General features: G+C 39.5%; 2 protein-coding genes across 2 annotated transcripts in view; one reads left to right on the top strand and one right to left on the bottom strand.

The window, feature by feature from the left end:
* zbtb7c (zinc finger and BTB domain containing 7C) overlaps positions 1-16,330 on the bottom strand; it is a 400,030-nt gene that overhangs the window by 82,388 nt on the left and 301,312 nt on the right. The window lies entirely within an intron of this gene.
* Positions 1,410-6,002, top strand: LOC308077907 (mitotic-spindle organizing protein 2-like). Its single transcript, XM_080418894.1, has 4 exons — positions 1,410-1,646; positions 2,555-2,715; positions 3,553-3,681; positions 5,338-6,002. Exons 1-4 carry the CDS (start codon positions 1,480-1,482, stop codon positions 5,490-5,492), a joined length of 612 nt encoding a protein of 203 aa, XP_080275020.1. The 5' UTR covers positions 1,410-1,479; the 3' UTR covers positions 5,493-6,002.

Here is a 16,330-nt window from a genome sequence, read left to right as displayed (position 1 = left end):
CAAGTGAAGTACATTTTGAATTCCGGACTTTTACTTGTAACAGAGTATTTCTACATTGCAGTCTTGATACTTTTACTTAAGTAAAACATTTGAGTACTTTTTCCACCACTGATCCATGATAAAAATAATAATAATATTTAATACGGTAATCCAAAGGGGGCGTGTCCCTCCGTGGGATGACGCGTTTCTGATGGGGTCGCACAATGATGACGTGTTTTATGTGGGACCGTGTTGATGTCAGGCTCATAGACATATAAAGGTTTCTATATCTATGGTCAGGCTGGTTTGTTTTTGAATAATCTGTCAATCGGAACGTATTTATCTGTCGAGACCGTATGTTCATCATTATTAACAGCTGTTAAAGTGTATGTTCGAGCTAGAGTGTAGTCTTTAGTGAGAAAGGAACCAATGCAAGTTAACCAGTGGTGGAAAGTAACTAAGTACATTTACTAGTACTGTACTTAAGTACAATTTTGAGGTATTTGTACTTTACTTGAGTATTTCCAATTTCCAATACTTTTACTTCTACTCCACTACATCTCAGAGGCAAATATTGTACTTTTACTCCACTACAATTATTTGAAAACTTTAGTTACTAGTTTCTTTTCAGATCTAAATTATTACATTATAAAACATACATTAACCACTTTAGCCCTATTTTATACATAGGCTATTTGAAAATAGCCGATCTACAAGCTCACAACGCATCGCATCATGTGAGCTTGTAGATCTGCTATTTTCAAACATTTAGTACTTTACTTTTGGTACTTTAAGTACATTTTGATACAAATACTTTCGTACTTTTACTCAAGTAAATTTTGAATTCCGGACTTTTACTTGTAACAGAGTACTTCTACATTGCAGTATTGATACTTTTACTTAAGTAAAACATTTGAGTACTTTTTCCACCACTGGTGTTTATGCTCAGTGGTGGAAAAAGTACTCAATGTTTTTACTTCAGTAAAAGTATCAATACTGCAATGTAAAAATACTCTGTTAAGTAAAAGTCTGGAATTACATTTCAAAAGTATTGGTATCAAAATGTAAGTACAAAAGTATTGGTATCAAAAATGTATATCCCGTTTCACAAGTGTTCAAATGTATAAAATGTCTACATATCTTTTGAAAATAGCAGATCTACAAGCTCACAATGAGCTTGTAGATCGGCTATTTTCAAATGGCAGAAATGTACTGTATATAGGGCTGAATGTGGTTAATGTATGTTTTGTAATAACAATCAAAATCTACAAAGTAACTGGTAACGGCAGTTTTCAAATAATTGTAGTGGAGTAAAAGTACAATATTTGCCTCTTGAGATGTAGTGGAGAAGTAAAAGTACTGAAAAATCGAAATACTCCAATATATTCAAAAGTACCTCAAAATTGTACTTACGTACAGTGCTTGAGTACATGTACATGCAGTTACTTTCCACCACTGGTTATGATTCATTGTAATTGCATATTTCTCTAGGTGTCAGTGATGTATCAACAGTCTGGGCAGTCTGCGCCCAGCGCCCCTGATGTGCTGGTGACCAGTAATGTCCAGAAATATGCCATGAAAAAGAAGAAGATTCTCAACGCTGAGGAGAGCGAGCTGTTCGAGCTCACCCAGGCTGCTGGGATCACCATAGATCAAGAGATCTTCAAGTAGGTTCATGTAATATATAACCCAGTGGTTATCCAATTGTTTAGTTTCAAGGACCCCCATTGATTGATTGAATACTTTATTGATGATTTTTTTTTAAAGTTACAGGCAGTACAAGCAGTTAACCAGGCAGTACAATGAGCCAACCACACTGTTAACATGAACTGCTCACATGAAATCTGGAACCTCGGGTTTGCTCTGACGGAAACTTTGAAATACATATTTCTTTAGGGTGTAGAATTGGCCTCTACGGGTATAGTACATTTAAAAAAGAAAGAATTCATAACTTTTTGTATAGTTGTTCATATCATAGCAGCACTTGACCTAGCCTCGATGACCATGCAGACTTATGCAAAGGTAAAACATTATTTTAGATAGCATGTTATTTAGACACATGGTAGGTGCATTATTTACCTGGTATCCTATAGTTTCTATAGTTTCAATGTACAGATCATTTTTTGATAGTATAATATATTGTTTAGAGTTTAGACTGATGCTTGGTTCTTGGTTCACCTGTGATCCTAGTTTACTGAGGCACTACACTGTCTCTCTGCAGTTGATGTATGAGTTTACCTTGCTTATTGTAAGTTGTTCTGGATAAAGAGCGTCTGCTAAATGCCAAAATTGTATTGCAATAATAATGTGTGGTTGTCACTAAATCCCAAAGCACACCTGGACTTGTCATGGCACACCACTGCTTTACCATACATACAGATTGGTTTTATGCATGAAAAGAAGTTCCGGAACACAGCTTTATCTTTGAGAATGTACACATGTAACCAAATGGACCCGCAAGGGTCGGTCCATATGATTGCATTTCTACGCTCGCAGTCACAAATGGACAAATGGAACACTGAGGGTTTTGCTGTGCAGGCTAAATGGAAACATGGCTGCTATTTTATCCATCTAGGATCATTGTGGATCTGTTGAAGATGAACGTGGCGCCTCAGGCAGTGTTCCAGACGTTGAAGTCCATGTGTGCGGGGCAGAGGATAGCTGATGCTACGTTGGGAGACTCGTCGACCACCTCCCACACCACCAGTCTGACCACAGCACCTGCAGAACACAGAGGTCAGTTACCACAAACACAACACACGCTGTGTTTCAACAAGAATTCAACCGGAAACAGATTTGATGTAGCTGGGAGCAGGGCCTTGCCAGGCTTTAAAAGTCACCAGTAAAATCTTAAAATCAACCCTGAACTTAACCTAGCTGTAGAATTTGACACCAGTTGAAAACAGGAGATGACCTTTTTGCTGAGCCCAGAGTATAAGGAGTTGCAGTAATTCAACCGGAAACACATAAGTGTCATGTGTGTTTCTTGTTCAAAGAGTATGGAGCTGAGCCAATGAAGCTAAGGGAAACTCAGCCGGAACAGGAAATGTTCATGTCACTTTCTGGAAAATAGAACTACAGCCATGTACAGAGTCTATTACAGACTCTCTTTAGCATTTGAAGATAGTGGAAGAGTTCGGAAAGAGACTAGGGAGACCCTTGTTACTGAACGAACACTCTCTATAGAAATGACTACTATCGTAATATAGAGCTTTGACTCTAACAAAAACATATACTTACACATCCCCTTTAACCACCCTACGTATATACTTTGTTGACTGGTGTCTGATAGTATTTCCCTCTACACCAAATGTCTTTGCTGAAAATAGCAGATCTAATAGCAGTCCTTAGCTTGTGGATCTGCTATTTTCTCTGAACGCTCGCCTCCTCTCATTGGGGACACTGAGGAGAGAGAGAATATAAAACGTTTGCTTTCTTTTTTTTAATAGTGTACCAGCAGCAGCACATCTCCACTCACTCACTACATGTGCTGTCATTTTCCTTTCTTGTGGTTTTAATTTAGGTGTATATTATAAATCCACAAAAAAGCCTCTTGTTTCTTGTTTCTTGAAGAAGATGATAGTGTGGTCTCTGGCAAGAGCCCTAAGCCTCCTGCACCTCCCCCTTCATCCTCTGGTACCCGGCCCACCAGGGTCAACACTAAGATTGTGGTCTGCGGCCAGCAAGACGCTCACTCTCAAGGTCCCCGTTGCTGCGCTGTGTTGTGTAGCTCCATTCGTATGCTTGGCCTGCCTTTCTCCTCGGGTGCAAGTCGTGTTTTGTACACATACAGTACAGTGCCTGTTGCATCAAATTAGGGGTGTATCTGAATGACACGTGTTTTGTTCATACCGTGGAAACGAGGACATGGGAGTTTGAATGTGTGTGTTATGCATGTATTATGCATGTGTGCAAGAGGGGTTTCACGACTATTGATTTTTACTAGTTGCCAAGTTTTTCATAATAGTTTGATAGTTTGACTAGTTGACTTCTAAGTCTTTTAAGTGTTCAGTGACAAAACGAGAGAGGAGTTCTTGGTCAGGTGACAATAACAGTTGTATTTTGGAAGGCAGGAAGTTGAAGAATTTTACTGTGGCATGTCACACTGACTGTGTAGGACCACACAAAGAAACAAAAAGAAAATAAATAGTAATTTTAGTCATTCTAACAAAAGCTTATCAAAGTACGGAGTTGTCATCAAGAGATTTACTGTAGGTACAATGGTAACTGTAATCCAATACTTAAGATGATCTTGTTACCTTGTACATAATATAAATAAAGAATAAACTTAAAGGATCATGATACCCCCGACCCCCATTTCACACCCATTGCACAAAAACTATGGAAAAATTGTCTTATATTGTTGTTCCCTATCAACAAGCAACAACTGTATATCTGTTAACATCTAGAAAGAGCAGTCCATGACTAGTTGACTACTGCCAACAGTGTCGACTAGTAGTTATTATAATAGTCGACTAGTTTGACTACTGCCAACAGTGTCGACTAGTAGTTATTATAATAGTCGATTAGTTTGACTACTGCCGACAGTGTTGACTAGTTTTTGGTGAAACCCCTAGTGTGCATGTGTGTGGATATAAAGCGCAACTGAACCTGTTCAAGGGTGTTGTAAAAGTGTATCATTGCCATCATCTCATTCAGGTAGATGTATTCACCTTGTGTTTGTCAATTGTTGTTTTAAAGGGGCTAGAAAGTGAATTACAAATATGATAAACTTAATATATCTTCATAGTATTCATCAAGTTGTCTGTAACTTGGGGCAGCATATGGTTTTCATAGTTGTAGATATAGTTATTTTGGTGAAATACCTGAAACTACTGCAGAGCCATTTCCAGTCCAGTCCTGGCAATGAAGGCAGATTGTAGCCTTTCCCACTCAAGACAAAATCCAGCGTGTGTTTTGTCCAGTGGGAAATGTGTTTATAGGGCCCTATCTTACATACACCTGGCTCAAAGTGGGCAGCCATGAGCACAAGTGTCATTGCTGGTTTCCGACTGACGCAGCACAGTTGTCATTTCCACGCCCAGCGCCTACGATGTGTATAATAGTAAATGTAGAATCGACACAGATAACAAAAATCACTTAGGTTAAAATAGAATTGTGTGACTTCAGTGTTTATTTGATCTTTAAAAAAAGCGCTTTTGTGCCCCTTTACAACTAATGTGGATGTTGATATGTGTACTTTAAGCAATATTGAAAGAACATAATCATGACCCACTGTATCTCATCTTTCTGATGCATGTTTTCTCAGTTTTTGTAAGAAGTTATTTGAAAGCTGTGATGTAGGTCATACAGACACAATCTTGTGTCTCATGTTTTGTGTTTGTTTTGTGCTCACAGTGCGCAGTAAAGCAGGAGCTGGTCACAGTGACAAGAACATGAACAGAGAGGGCTCCTCCAGCCAGAAAGTGCAGCGCCAGCCCAGTGCCACCAGGGGGCAGAAGACAAAGAGCTCTGGCAGCAGTAGCTCATCCTCCCAGATAACTTCAACATAATGTAGTTAGCGCAGAGGTTCTCAAACGTTTAATCATGTCAAGGACCCCCAGTTCGGTATGCCATTAGGCCACGGACCCCCGTTACTCTGTGAGTGTAGAAATGGAACCAAATTGGTAGCCTGGTAAACCCCTCCCTCCGGAAATCTCATTTGTATTTGATTTCAGTAGTGAGTCTGGCCTACAGGCTTGTCTGGGCGTTTCTCCGGAGTTCATAACATGAACTCTCCTATCAGCGTCCTCGCTCATTGTTCTGTGATTGACAGCGAAGGTTGGCCAAGCAGGTGGCGAGTTCGAGTGAAACCGAATGGAACCGAGTGCAGCCGACCAAAATGGAACGGCAGCCATGTTTTTATGTCCGCTGTTTTTGGTTTTGGTTTTAAAACTTGAAATCACTCTCAAACGTCTTTTTTGAGGCACGGAATTTACTTTTAAGATATCGTTCGGATAGAATTTAGTTGTTTAACTTCATATATGTGGTCAATTAATCATGACAGAGCCTATTTAAAACAATTATAATCAGAGAACCGGCAGGGGTGGGCAGTGACACGCACGTATCCGAATAAAGCAACCTACTTTCGGTATGGCCCTGTTAAAAGTCCCCTTGCGTCACTTTGGCTAGTGGTGGGGAAAACTAACTGCTGATGTGAGGCTACCAAATTGGGTCCATTTGTTCACTCACTGAGTTACAGATATGTAAAGGTCACCCAGGGGCCCTTCAAGGACCCCTGGGTGTCCCCGGACCCCACTTTGAGAACCACTGAGTTTGCATCCTTAGATTCCTTACTCATCTCCAACTGTTGTCTGCCACTCTATCTGGCTCTGAATTATTTACATTTGTTCCATACAAATATTGGAAACAAGTCTTAAAATTCAAGCAGGGTTTAAAAGAGACAAATATGATTGAGTAGGAGAATACTGTGGATGCTTAATAAGTGTGGTACCCATGATGATGCTTACTTTGCATTATCTGGTTTTGTCTTGTGTCGCTCTGTTAAATTATTTTGAATATTTCAGTTTAGGGAGATATAACTGTTCTGTTTAACGAAACAAAAAAAGAAAGAAAGAAAAACGTTTGCACTCAGTACTTCTATTTTCTTATAAGTGATCAGTTACATCTAAGCATTCAACTGTCGTTTTTGTTTAAATTCCACAATTTTGTATTACATTTTTTTTCTCCATAATCTGCAGTGCAATTATTTTCTTTTATGATTAAATAGAGCATTGTGTCGTAGGCTAGCAGTTATTTTACCTTATAGTAGCTAGTCAGTCAAACATTAATTACCATCCAATAACCTTTGGACAACAATTCGATTTTTTGGGGAATTTCAATTCAACAGTTGACCATAACAGTAAAAGGCTAATCAAATAGGCTTTTGGCTCTAAAGGTAGTCTATAATGCAAAACAAGTCTTTTTAAAGTCACTGTGAAGAGTAGCTCCACTGATTGAGTTTACTCTGAAAGACCTCATGCATGATTCTATTCTGTGATTTTGAGAAGCTGTGATTGAGATAAGCTTTGGTTTGCAGCCATGGAAACCTTGGATTTTAGAGGAATTTTATTCCACTCCACAATAGTTTTTATGTTTGTAGCGATTACTCATGCTGTGTTGCCTGAAATGCCTGTAGGGAAAGGTTTTAATTTCACATGCCTTCACAGAGAACAGCACAAAGACCGTAGCCAATAATTAAGATATATTAAATTGATTGGCTGCTATAAGAAACTATATAATATGCCAGATGAAGATGGCCAGGCTAGACTTTCTTTAAGTCTTCTCTTTAATGTTTTATTTGTCTTATTTTCTTATTGCTACCTTACTACTTCTCTATCTATTTCCTCTTACCTTAGTGTTTCATGCATAGTAGTGATGCTATGACACCTGCATTTCCCTAGGAATCAATAAAAGTCTGTTTGTTCATTAAACTACCTACAGTACCCTATTCTATACAAAACTGAAACGTAGTAGTCTGTAGTTAGTTTGTCTATTCTGCAGTTATTTTGTATGTGTGAACTAAGTAAATGTTTCTTTTTTTTTTTTAAATAACTTTTTATTGACTTTTTCCTTTTTTATACAGAAGTTGTAATCAGAATGTTATTCAATTAAACAAATTCAAATAAAAATAAATTAAAAGACATACAATACAAACAAAAACACAAAAAACAAAACACAAAATATTAACAAATAAAGGAGGGCAAGCGGCATATTACAGTGGCAATGCTATGGACACACATACAGTTAAATATTCATACATACAGATAAACAAACACATAAGAGCACATCAGAAGTTAAATTGTAAAAGTACAACCGGGGCTTTCCAATCTATGGAATCACTTCCCTTATAAATCAAGGTAGATAGATCCTTGGGTAAATAATCTATCAGTGGCTGCCATATATCCATGAAGTTATTTTCTTTCCCTTTTATTTTGGCACTGAGTCTTTCCATTGGGAGTACCCTATATATTTCTCTATACCACTGAGTTACTGATGGAGGTTTTTCGTGAATCCAGTTGAATAAAATGCATTTTCGGGCCACACAGAGGAGCTTATCTAGAAGCTTAGCTCTTCTAGGATCTAGAACCCCAAATTTAGATGGCAGCCCTAATAAAAATTGCCCAGGATCTTTACAGATCTTAGACTGAAAAATTGAACTCAATTCTTTTACTACACAAGACCAGAATTTGGAAATATTGGAACACTCCCAGAAACAGTGTATATAAGTACCAACCTCAGTTTTGCATTTGATACATAAAGGGGACCTATCAGGGTCAATTTTGTTTAGGATTTGGGGTGTCCTTTGCTGTCTATGTAGTATCCTATACTGCATCTCTTTGAATCTGTTGCTTATAAAGGTAGTTTGAGATGATTTAATGCAGTCGTCCCAACAATTCTTGTCGTACTCAGTTTGTAAATCCTTTTCCCATCTTCCCACCACAATATCTATATTTTGTGTGTTGAAGCACTGAAAATTATCATAGAAGTAAGAAATCAAACCTTTCTTCCTAGTAAAATGCATAATAGAGTCCTCTAAAGGCCCAAGAAGAGGCTTGTCTCAAGGAAACTTGGTGTCATTATTGATAAAGTGGCGAACCTGTAAGTAAGCAAAGAAGTCATTCCGAGGTACTCCGAATGAGTTCTTAATCATATCGAATGACATAAGAACATCACTGGCATCAAACAGGTCTCCTATAACTCTAATACCTTTATTATACCAAGACCGGAAAACGGCACTCCTAACTCCAGGGTCAAACTGTCTATTGCCTGTGAGTGGTGTCAAGTATGAGGACATGTTCTTCCTTCCCATAAAGGTTATCATGTTTTTCCAAATATTTATCGAATTTGAGAGTATTGGACTATCAGAAGATTTAAAGTGTAATTTTTTGTATATTTGTGAGTTCTGCTAGTAGTACATAGGGAGAGCACTCCCATGTCTCAAGGGGTTCTGGTCCACCAGTAAGATAGTCATGTACCCACTCATGTATGGTACGGCAGTGGCAGGCCCAGTTATAAAATAACATGTTTGGGAATGCCAATCCCCCCCTGTCCTTGGGCAGTTGCAATATCCTCATACTTAGTCTAGATCTTTTACCATGCCATATAAATTTAGAGAAGTCCCTTTCTATTTCTAGAATTACTTTCTTGGTAATATATAGAGGCAACATTTTTTTGCACTAAGGTCTTGGATTGAACTCCACCCACCTGCAGTGGTTGGAGGTGGTCTCTCTACTCTCCCACTGTTGGGTTAGGACACACGTACTGGTTGACAGGTAGTACTGCCTGAAGCTCACAGGGATTCTTGAAAGAACTGTAGAAGTTTGTTCTCCCACACTGGAGACTCGGGTTCAAATCCCAGGTAGGACATGAACCTTACGCCTTACGGTTTCGAAAAAAACTTGTAATTTTCACTTTGAATGGATGATTTGTTGTCATTTGTTCATGCTCGGTCTGAGATGTCTGGAAAATGTGCATCATGCAGTGCGACCCATTAGAGCAGTTATGAATAAATTATGTATTCATGTGTGTTTTTGAACAATGTTTTACTGTGAGTTGTTACGTGTTTTCTTGTGGCAACAGTTTAACCCCAGCATCCCTAGTATTCTGGGTGGGGGGGGACGTTCACCAAAAATAGCCGATCTACAAGATCACAACATGTCACGTTGTGAGATGATAAACTGACTATTTTGGCGAAGAGTGAAAAAATCATACCAAGTACAGTTACAACTCAGGTCCATTTTACAAGTTAAGTAAGGGGTTTATGAATGATGAATCCAGACTAGAGCAACTACACAGGCTTCAACAAATGGTGATTGTATTGTTCCCATGTGCAAAAACTCATTTGGACAGTCTGCCTTCTCAGTAAAGGGGGTAAAACTTTGGAACTCTTTTCCTACGGATCTAAAACTAGAGAGAGATGGTAATGTGTTTAAAAGGGCTCAAATTATGGTTGAAACAACTGCTCAAATGAATAGTTTGACTGGTTATTGGAATGATTATATCTACTTTTGTTTCACAGGTTAATGTATTGGGTCTGATTGATTAATGGTTAATTATTACTATTATGATTGGGTTTTAGATTAGTGTTTCTACTTAAAAAAGCCTCCTGTGGACAGGTGTTAAATTATCACTCGTGCTATAACCAGGCATGCAGACAGCCCCGAGGTGAAAAAGGTGACATGTTGTTTTCTTTCGGGTCAGGTGTCACACAATTGCCCTATTTGGGTTCAAAAAGGTGACTGTAGCTGAAAAGTGACACTTTTGCATGTCTGTATAACACTGGTTGTGATGTCCATGTCAAATCAAATGAAGACATATCGTAACATAATGATTGCTATGGGAATACAGAGCTATTTAACACTTATTTAACCAAGAAAACATCACACTGCTTTGAACTTTAAAATGTAATTTGGTACAACCTGTTATACAATCATGACATTCCATTTCCTGGTTCAACTCCAGACTGAATGTACCTGGATTGTAACTTGGGTCCAAGTGCCTGCCTTGTGTTCAACATAGAAAAGGTTAGCCTCACTCGGGTGGCCCACAGGGCTCAAGCCCACTCCTGGTGGTCTGTGTTGTATACAGATTGGACTGAATACTTGATTGAATACTTTATTAACACAATTATTAACAGTACAGTTAGTAGTGAAAGGTTATGATAAAAGTATAACTAAAAGCCCCAGGGGCTTGTTTACATTGTACTCAATTAATCAGAAATACATACTTTAAAGTGCATGAACAAACACGGTTTAACATAAGTTTCATGCTGTTATATATTTATAGAAACGGTCAAACGTTTGTGTGCTACCAATAGTGTAGGCTAGGCTAATATACAGCAATGTTGTTGTTGGGCAGATCAGATGTCTCCCGTCTGAATTGAATAGAGACAATGATAGGTCTTTATTCCTGAGGTGGGAAAACAGGATTTCTGGGAAGTTTTAAGTGGTGCAATATCTAGTAGGTTGCTTTATTTAAAAAATGAACAACATATTGCACCCATCTTATGGAATAACCTGATTAGATGGTTACTTAAGTATTCAACTCCATTCAGTGTCTTGGAATCAATGCAATTTGCCCAACACCATTAGGCGTAATGTGTGCAACACCGCCACCTCCTGTCCATAATAATTTACTACCTGACTCTTGTACACGAATTTCCAACATTATTAACACTATCCTAAAAGGTCAAGGGCCGGTGTCTCGACCCCGAAGGTTTAACAGTTTGCAAAAAAGGCACAGTTATACAATAACACAAAAAGCCCTGAGGATTTGTTTCCATTGTGGTCCTATGTATTCAATTAATCAAGACATACAATGTCTGAGTTGTATATGGATTGGAATGATGCTTCTTTAAAAGTGCATGAGAAGATATTAAAACACGGTTTGAATTGCTTCAATATTACAATGACTTATTTAGGCATTTAGCAGACGCGGTCATTCAGAGCAACTTACAATAGACAAGGTAAACAGTAACACATACAAATGCAGAGACAGTAAGTGCCTCAGTAAACTAGGATCACAGGTAAACCAAGATCCTAGCATCAGTCTAAACAATATAGTAACACAAATAATAATCTGTACAATGAAACTATGTGATACCAGGTAAATAATGAACCTAGCATCTGTTTAAATAACCTGCTATCTAAATTACAGTCTTAACATAGTCAAGAAAAACAAGCCTAAGTAACAAAAACATGAGAACGAATAACCAAGATATATCTGCAAGGTAGCCATGTCTTGGTCAGTGGCTAGCGTCAAGGGAGGCAAAAGGTGGCAGGAAGAGGTACAGGGAGAGTAAAGCACTAGGGGGTGCTAGGGGGGAGGTGGAGACTCTACCTCACTCCCACCTTTGGAGTGAGTCTGCAGTTCTGACTGCAATGGTGAGTTTGTTCCACAGTTTGGGAGCCAGAGGGAGAAGAGTCTGGGATGTGTGGAGCGTTGTCCCGGGGGTTTTAAGAAAGGTTCAGACAGCTTTCCTGCGTTAGCTGATCTGAGTGAACAAGAGGGGTTGTAGGTTTGGATCAGGCTTTGAAGGTATAGTGGTGCCATGCCTTTGGTTGCCTTGTAGGCAAACAGCAACTGGGAGCCATTGGAGGGAGCGGAAAATGTGCGAGACGTGAACATTTTGGCTGGTTGAAGACCGGGGCGTGCTGCGGCATTCTGGATCATTTGGAGGGGCTTAAGTGAAGCATGTCGGGAGGCCAGTAAGGAGGGAGTTACAGTAGTCAAGTTTTGAGATGACGCCTGGATAAGGAGCTCTGGCTGACTATTCTGGTGCTCCACCTGGAGGTTAAAAAATAAATATGAAAATAGATTACTGGATTGTCTTACTGCAACCTAAATAAAATCAGATAGAATGCACTCTGATGTTCAATCCAAAGAAACAAAAATATGAAGAAATCCATCTGAAAACAAAGAATTGAGTATCACCTCTTTCTCCCTGTCCAGCTTAGCGTAGAGTCCTGACACATCACTGGTACTGACATGGGCTGTATTCAGCAGCTGGAGAGGACAAACACACAACATCACATTAAGGTCATTTACAGCAGAATAATTACTACAGTGAATGATTGCTAATAAATCTACTTTGTGATTGATTGCACACCCGTTCCTGTATGGTCTGATGAGAGAAAAGTGTTGCTCCTGGTAAGTCAGACTGGGATTATCTTTCTCGTTGCTGCTGTGTTGAGGCGCATAAAGTCAGAAACATTTACATAACTGCATCTCTTAACTTTTTTGTCTTAATGCTTATAGCAACACAACATGTCGCAGTAGAAAAACAATTATAGTTTTCTTTATAGTGATTGTGTAGGGCAGGCTATACATCATCATAATCATTATTCTTTTCTTTTTAAATCAGAAAACTTCAGTTAGAAGGCGTTTCAGAATTGCCTCAGGTCTAAATTGGTTAAACCATCGTCTGTCTAAACCAAGTAAAAAAAGGTAAAACCAAGGGTTTCCAAACATTTCTGGCTGTGACTCCCCAAAATAATCATATTTTTTACTGGGGACCCCCCACCTTGACAAGCACTAGGAATTGTAGGCATTACATTTACTTGGTTCCTCTTTCTTACATAATATTTTACAATTTGGTATTAAAAGGGTCTTAAAAGTCCCTAAATTGTCACTTTAGAAATGTGCAGATACCCTGTACACACTTATACTGCATGTTGGTTTGTTTACTGTTGAGTGAGAAAACAATGTTGCACATTAAGCTAATCATCTAGGAGTAGCACCCCCCCCCCAAAATAATTTCTACAAACAAGAGGTTTGTAGAAAGAAATGAGCTGTAATAGGCCTGCTGTTCCATTCCAAGACCAAGCGTTTTAGGCCCAGAGGACAGAGAGAATTGCTGTAGTGTTCATAACATACTGCAACTCCTACTAATCTTTAGGATCATTTTACACTGGTTGACAGCCCCCCCGTCTCCTCTGCGACCCAGTCAGTTAAATCTACGGTATTAAAAGCGATGGGCGGCTGCCCACTCCTCACCTGGTCAGCGGTGCTGTAGGCTACAGCTTCTCCTGGGTGGAGGTCAGCTCAGAGCAGACAAACTGCTCCTCAGTGAGATGTTTCTTTTTGTCTCCTCCAGGGCCTTGTTGGTCTCCTCTAGCCTGTAGTGTGAACAGAAAACCAGGACATTTACTCAATTTAGTTTACAATGCAAGTCCTGCAAATCCTGCAGTCCCTCCCAACACCGGTGGAAAAAGTAGTCAAAATGTACTAGAGTTAAAAGTACAAAAATATTCATATCAAAATGTACCAAAAGTAGAAAGTACTCATTATGCAGAATGTCCTATTTCACAAAGTTTTCAAATGTATAAAAATCTTTTGAAAATAGCAGCTCATTGTGAGCTTGTAGATCGGCTATTTTCAAATGGTCGAAATGTATATAGGGCTGAAGTGGGTAATGTATGTTTTGTAATAATAATCAAAATCTACAAAGTAACTAAAGTTTTCAAATAACTGTAGTGTAGTGTAGAGTAAAAAGTACAATATTTGTCTCTGAGGTGTAGTGGAGTAGAAGTAAAAGTACGGAAAATTGGAAATACTCCAGTAAAGTAAAAATACTTAAAAATTGTACTTAAGTACAGTAAATGTACTTAAGTTACAGTACATTACACCACTGCCCACCACCCCTCTGGTTTAATTATTTTATCTACTTCCTTTTGGACTGTAAGGTGGTGCAGAAACTAAACCATGACAATTCAAGCAAAGACTCTGCCTTAGTGGTTCCCTAAGCCAGTGGTTCTCCAATTGTGGTCCGGGGACCCCCAGGGTCAATTTGGAGGTCCTTGAAATAAAAAATATGTGCTTTTCCTCTAAGCTTATAAAGAATTATGACCAGCACTCATAATTCTTCATAAACCTTGTTGTAAGTCGTTATGCATAATTATAAATATTTATAATGTGTGTTATGAAGCCTTAAGAATGCATTATAGACCCAGCCTTTAGTAAAGTGTTGCCTCAGTTTCCTTCACAGCAGAGCTCTGTTCTGAACACATCATAAACAATACTAAAGGAATATTGGCATAATGAGTCATACAACAGTTAATATAATATAGTTCTTACATGTCAGGCCATCTCTGATGGTTTCTTTTGAGTCCAGGAGATTTCATTTCATGCCCAAACCTTCCCAGGAGGGGCGTCTACCTTGCACAGGTGTTGTCGTGGCTGGCATCTCCTGCCTGGAATGCTTTGGTTTCTGTAACATGTTTGTTTTAACTATGGATTGTCCTTAGTCTGACCCCTTACCCTTTGAGCTGCCTGGCATGGTGGCACCTGCCAGGAGCTTAGCTCTCTGGGTCACTGGGATAACGCAAGCTCCTCCACCAACGACAAGGTGACAATCCTAGGAGGAGATCCCAATTTAGTCATCACCAATTCCCAATTGTCCCCAAGTGTCCTTAAGTCCCTGTTGCTGGCATCACAACCACCTCCACAGCTGGAGAGAGGTATAAACTACTGTGTGCATCCTCCCATACACACTTGCCAGTAGCTGTGCAGCAAAAAGGACGGTCACTTGATCCATCGGCAGATTAAGTTCCCACCCGTAAACACGGCCAATTGTGTTTGATGGAGCGCCTGGCCAAGATGGAGGCACCGCCGTTACTGCTGGGTGTTGAACCCAGCTTTCTGCTGCGGTGGTGGGAGAGTGCGTTTACCTCTACCACACCCAGGCGCCCCATAGATAGACAGACAAACAGACAACAGACAAAACAGACAGACTCTAAACGCTCAGGTGCAAGACGCTACCTAAAGCCTGACCCGCAAGACGCCAGGGCTTGAGACCATCAGATAGACAGACAAATGTTTTTTTTTGTTTTTGGGGGGGGGGGGGGGGGGGGGAGAGAGTGCATTTCCTGAACAACAAGCATTTCTAATACGACTATTACTACTTGATGTTAAAAGTCAAAACCCTAGAAAGTTAGAAAGTTTAGAAAAGCTCAGGTGCAAGACGCTACCTACTGTAAAGCCAGACCCCGCAAGACGCCAGGGCTAGTCAAAACCCTAGAAAGTTGTTAGTCAACAGAAAAGCTCAGGTGCAAGACGCTACCTACTGTAAAGCCAGACCCCGCAAGACGCCAGGGCTAGTCAAAACCCTAGAAAGTTGTTAGTCAACAGAAAAGCTCAGGTGCAAGACGCTACCTACTGTAAAGCCAGACCCCGCAAGACGCCAGGGCTAGAGACCATCACATAGACAGACAAATGTTTTTTTTTTTTTTTTTTTGGGGGGGTGGGGGGGGGTGCATTTCCTGAACAACACGCATTTCTAATACGACCATTAATACCCGATATTAAAAGTCAAAACCCTATCAATTCGTCAGCCAACAGAATAAAAAGTCAACAACCACCCCTTAATTTAACCTCAACTTAACATTAAACGACCTATCAATATCACAAACATACAATCGGAGCAACAGTGTGCCCCAGAGGCAAGGACACACCCTGGCATCAGCCAACCTGATCCTATCACGATGCACTGACATCAGACGCAGGGTTAGAGGATGCGTCTGATGTCAGTGCCTCCGTAAACAAAAGTTGCACAGGGCAGATATGACAACACATAAAATAAAACATTAATAGTGGAAATAGCTGATGTACAAGCTCAAAACGCGTCGCGATGCGTTTTGAGCTTGTAGATCAGCTATTTCCACTATTTGTCATTTTTTTTAAAACATATGAACATTTTTAACATGGAAATGATTATTACGTTTATGCAAAAAACAACTGATTATCTCAAATAATTGTGATTAGACGATTATGTAATAATTGTGACAGGCATACTCACCTACTCACACAAACTGCACCTTTCCTTCAAGTGGTGTCCCCGTCACATCTACAC

This window comes from Gymnoscopelus braueri (genome assembly GCF_963280865.1).
Source record: "Gymnoscopelus braueri genome assembly, chromosome: 22".
In the NCBI taxonomy this organism is placed as follows: Eukaryota; Metazoa; Chordata; class Actinopteri; order Myctophiformes; family Myctophidae; genus Gymnoscopelus; species Gymnoscopelus braueri.
This window is presented reverse-complemented; position numbering and strand designations above follow the sequence as displayed.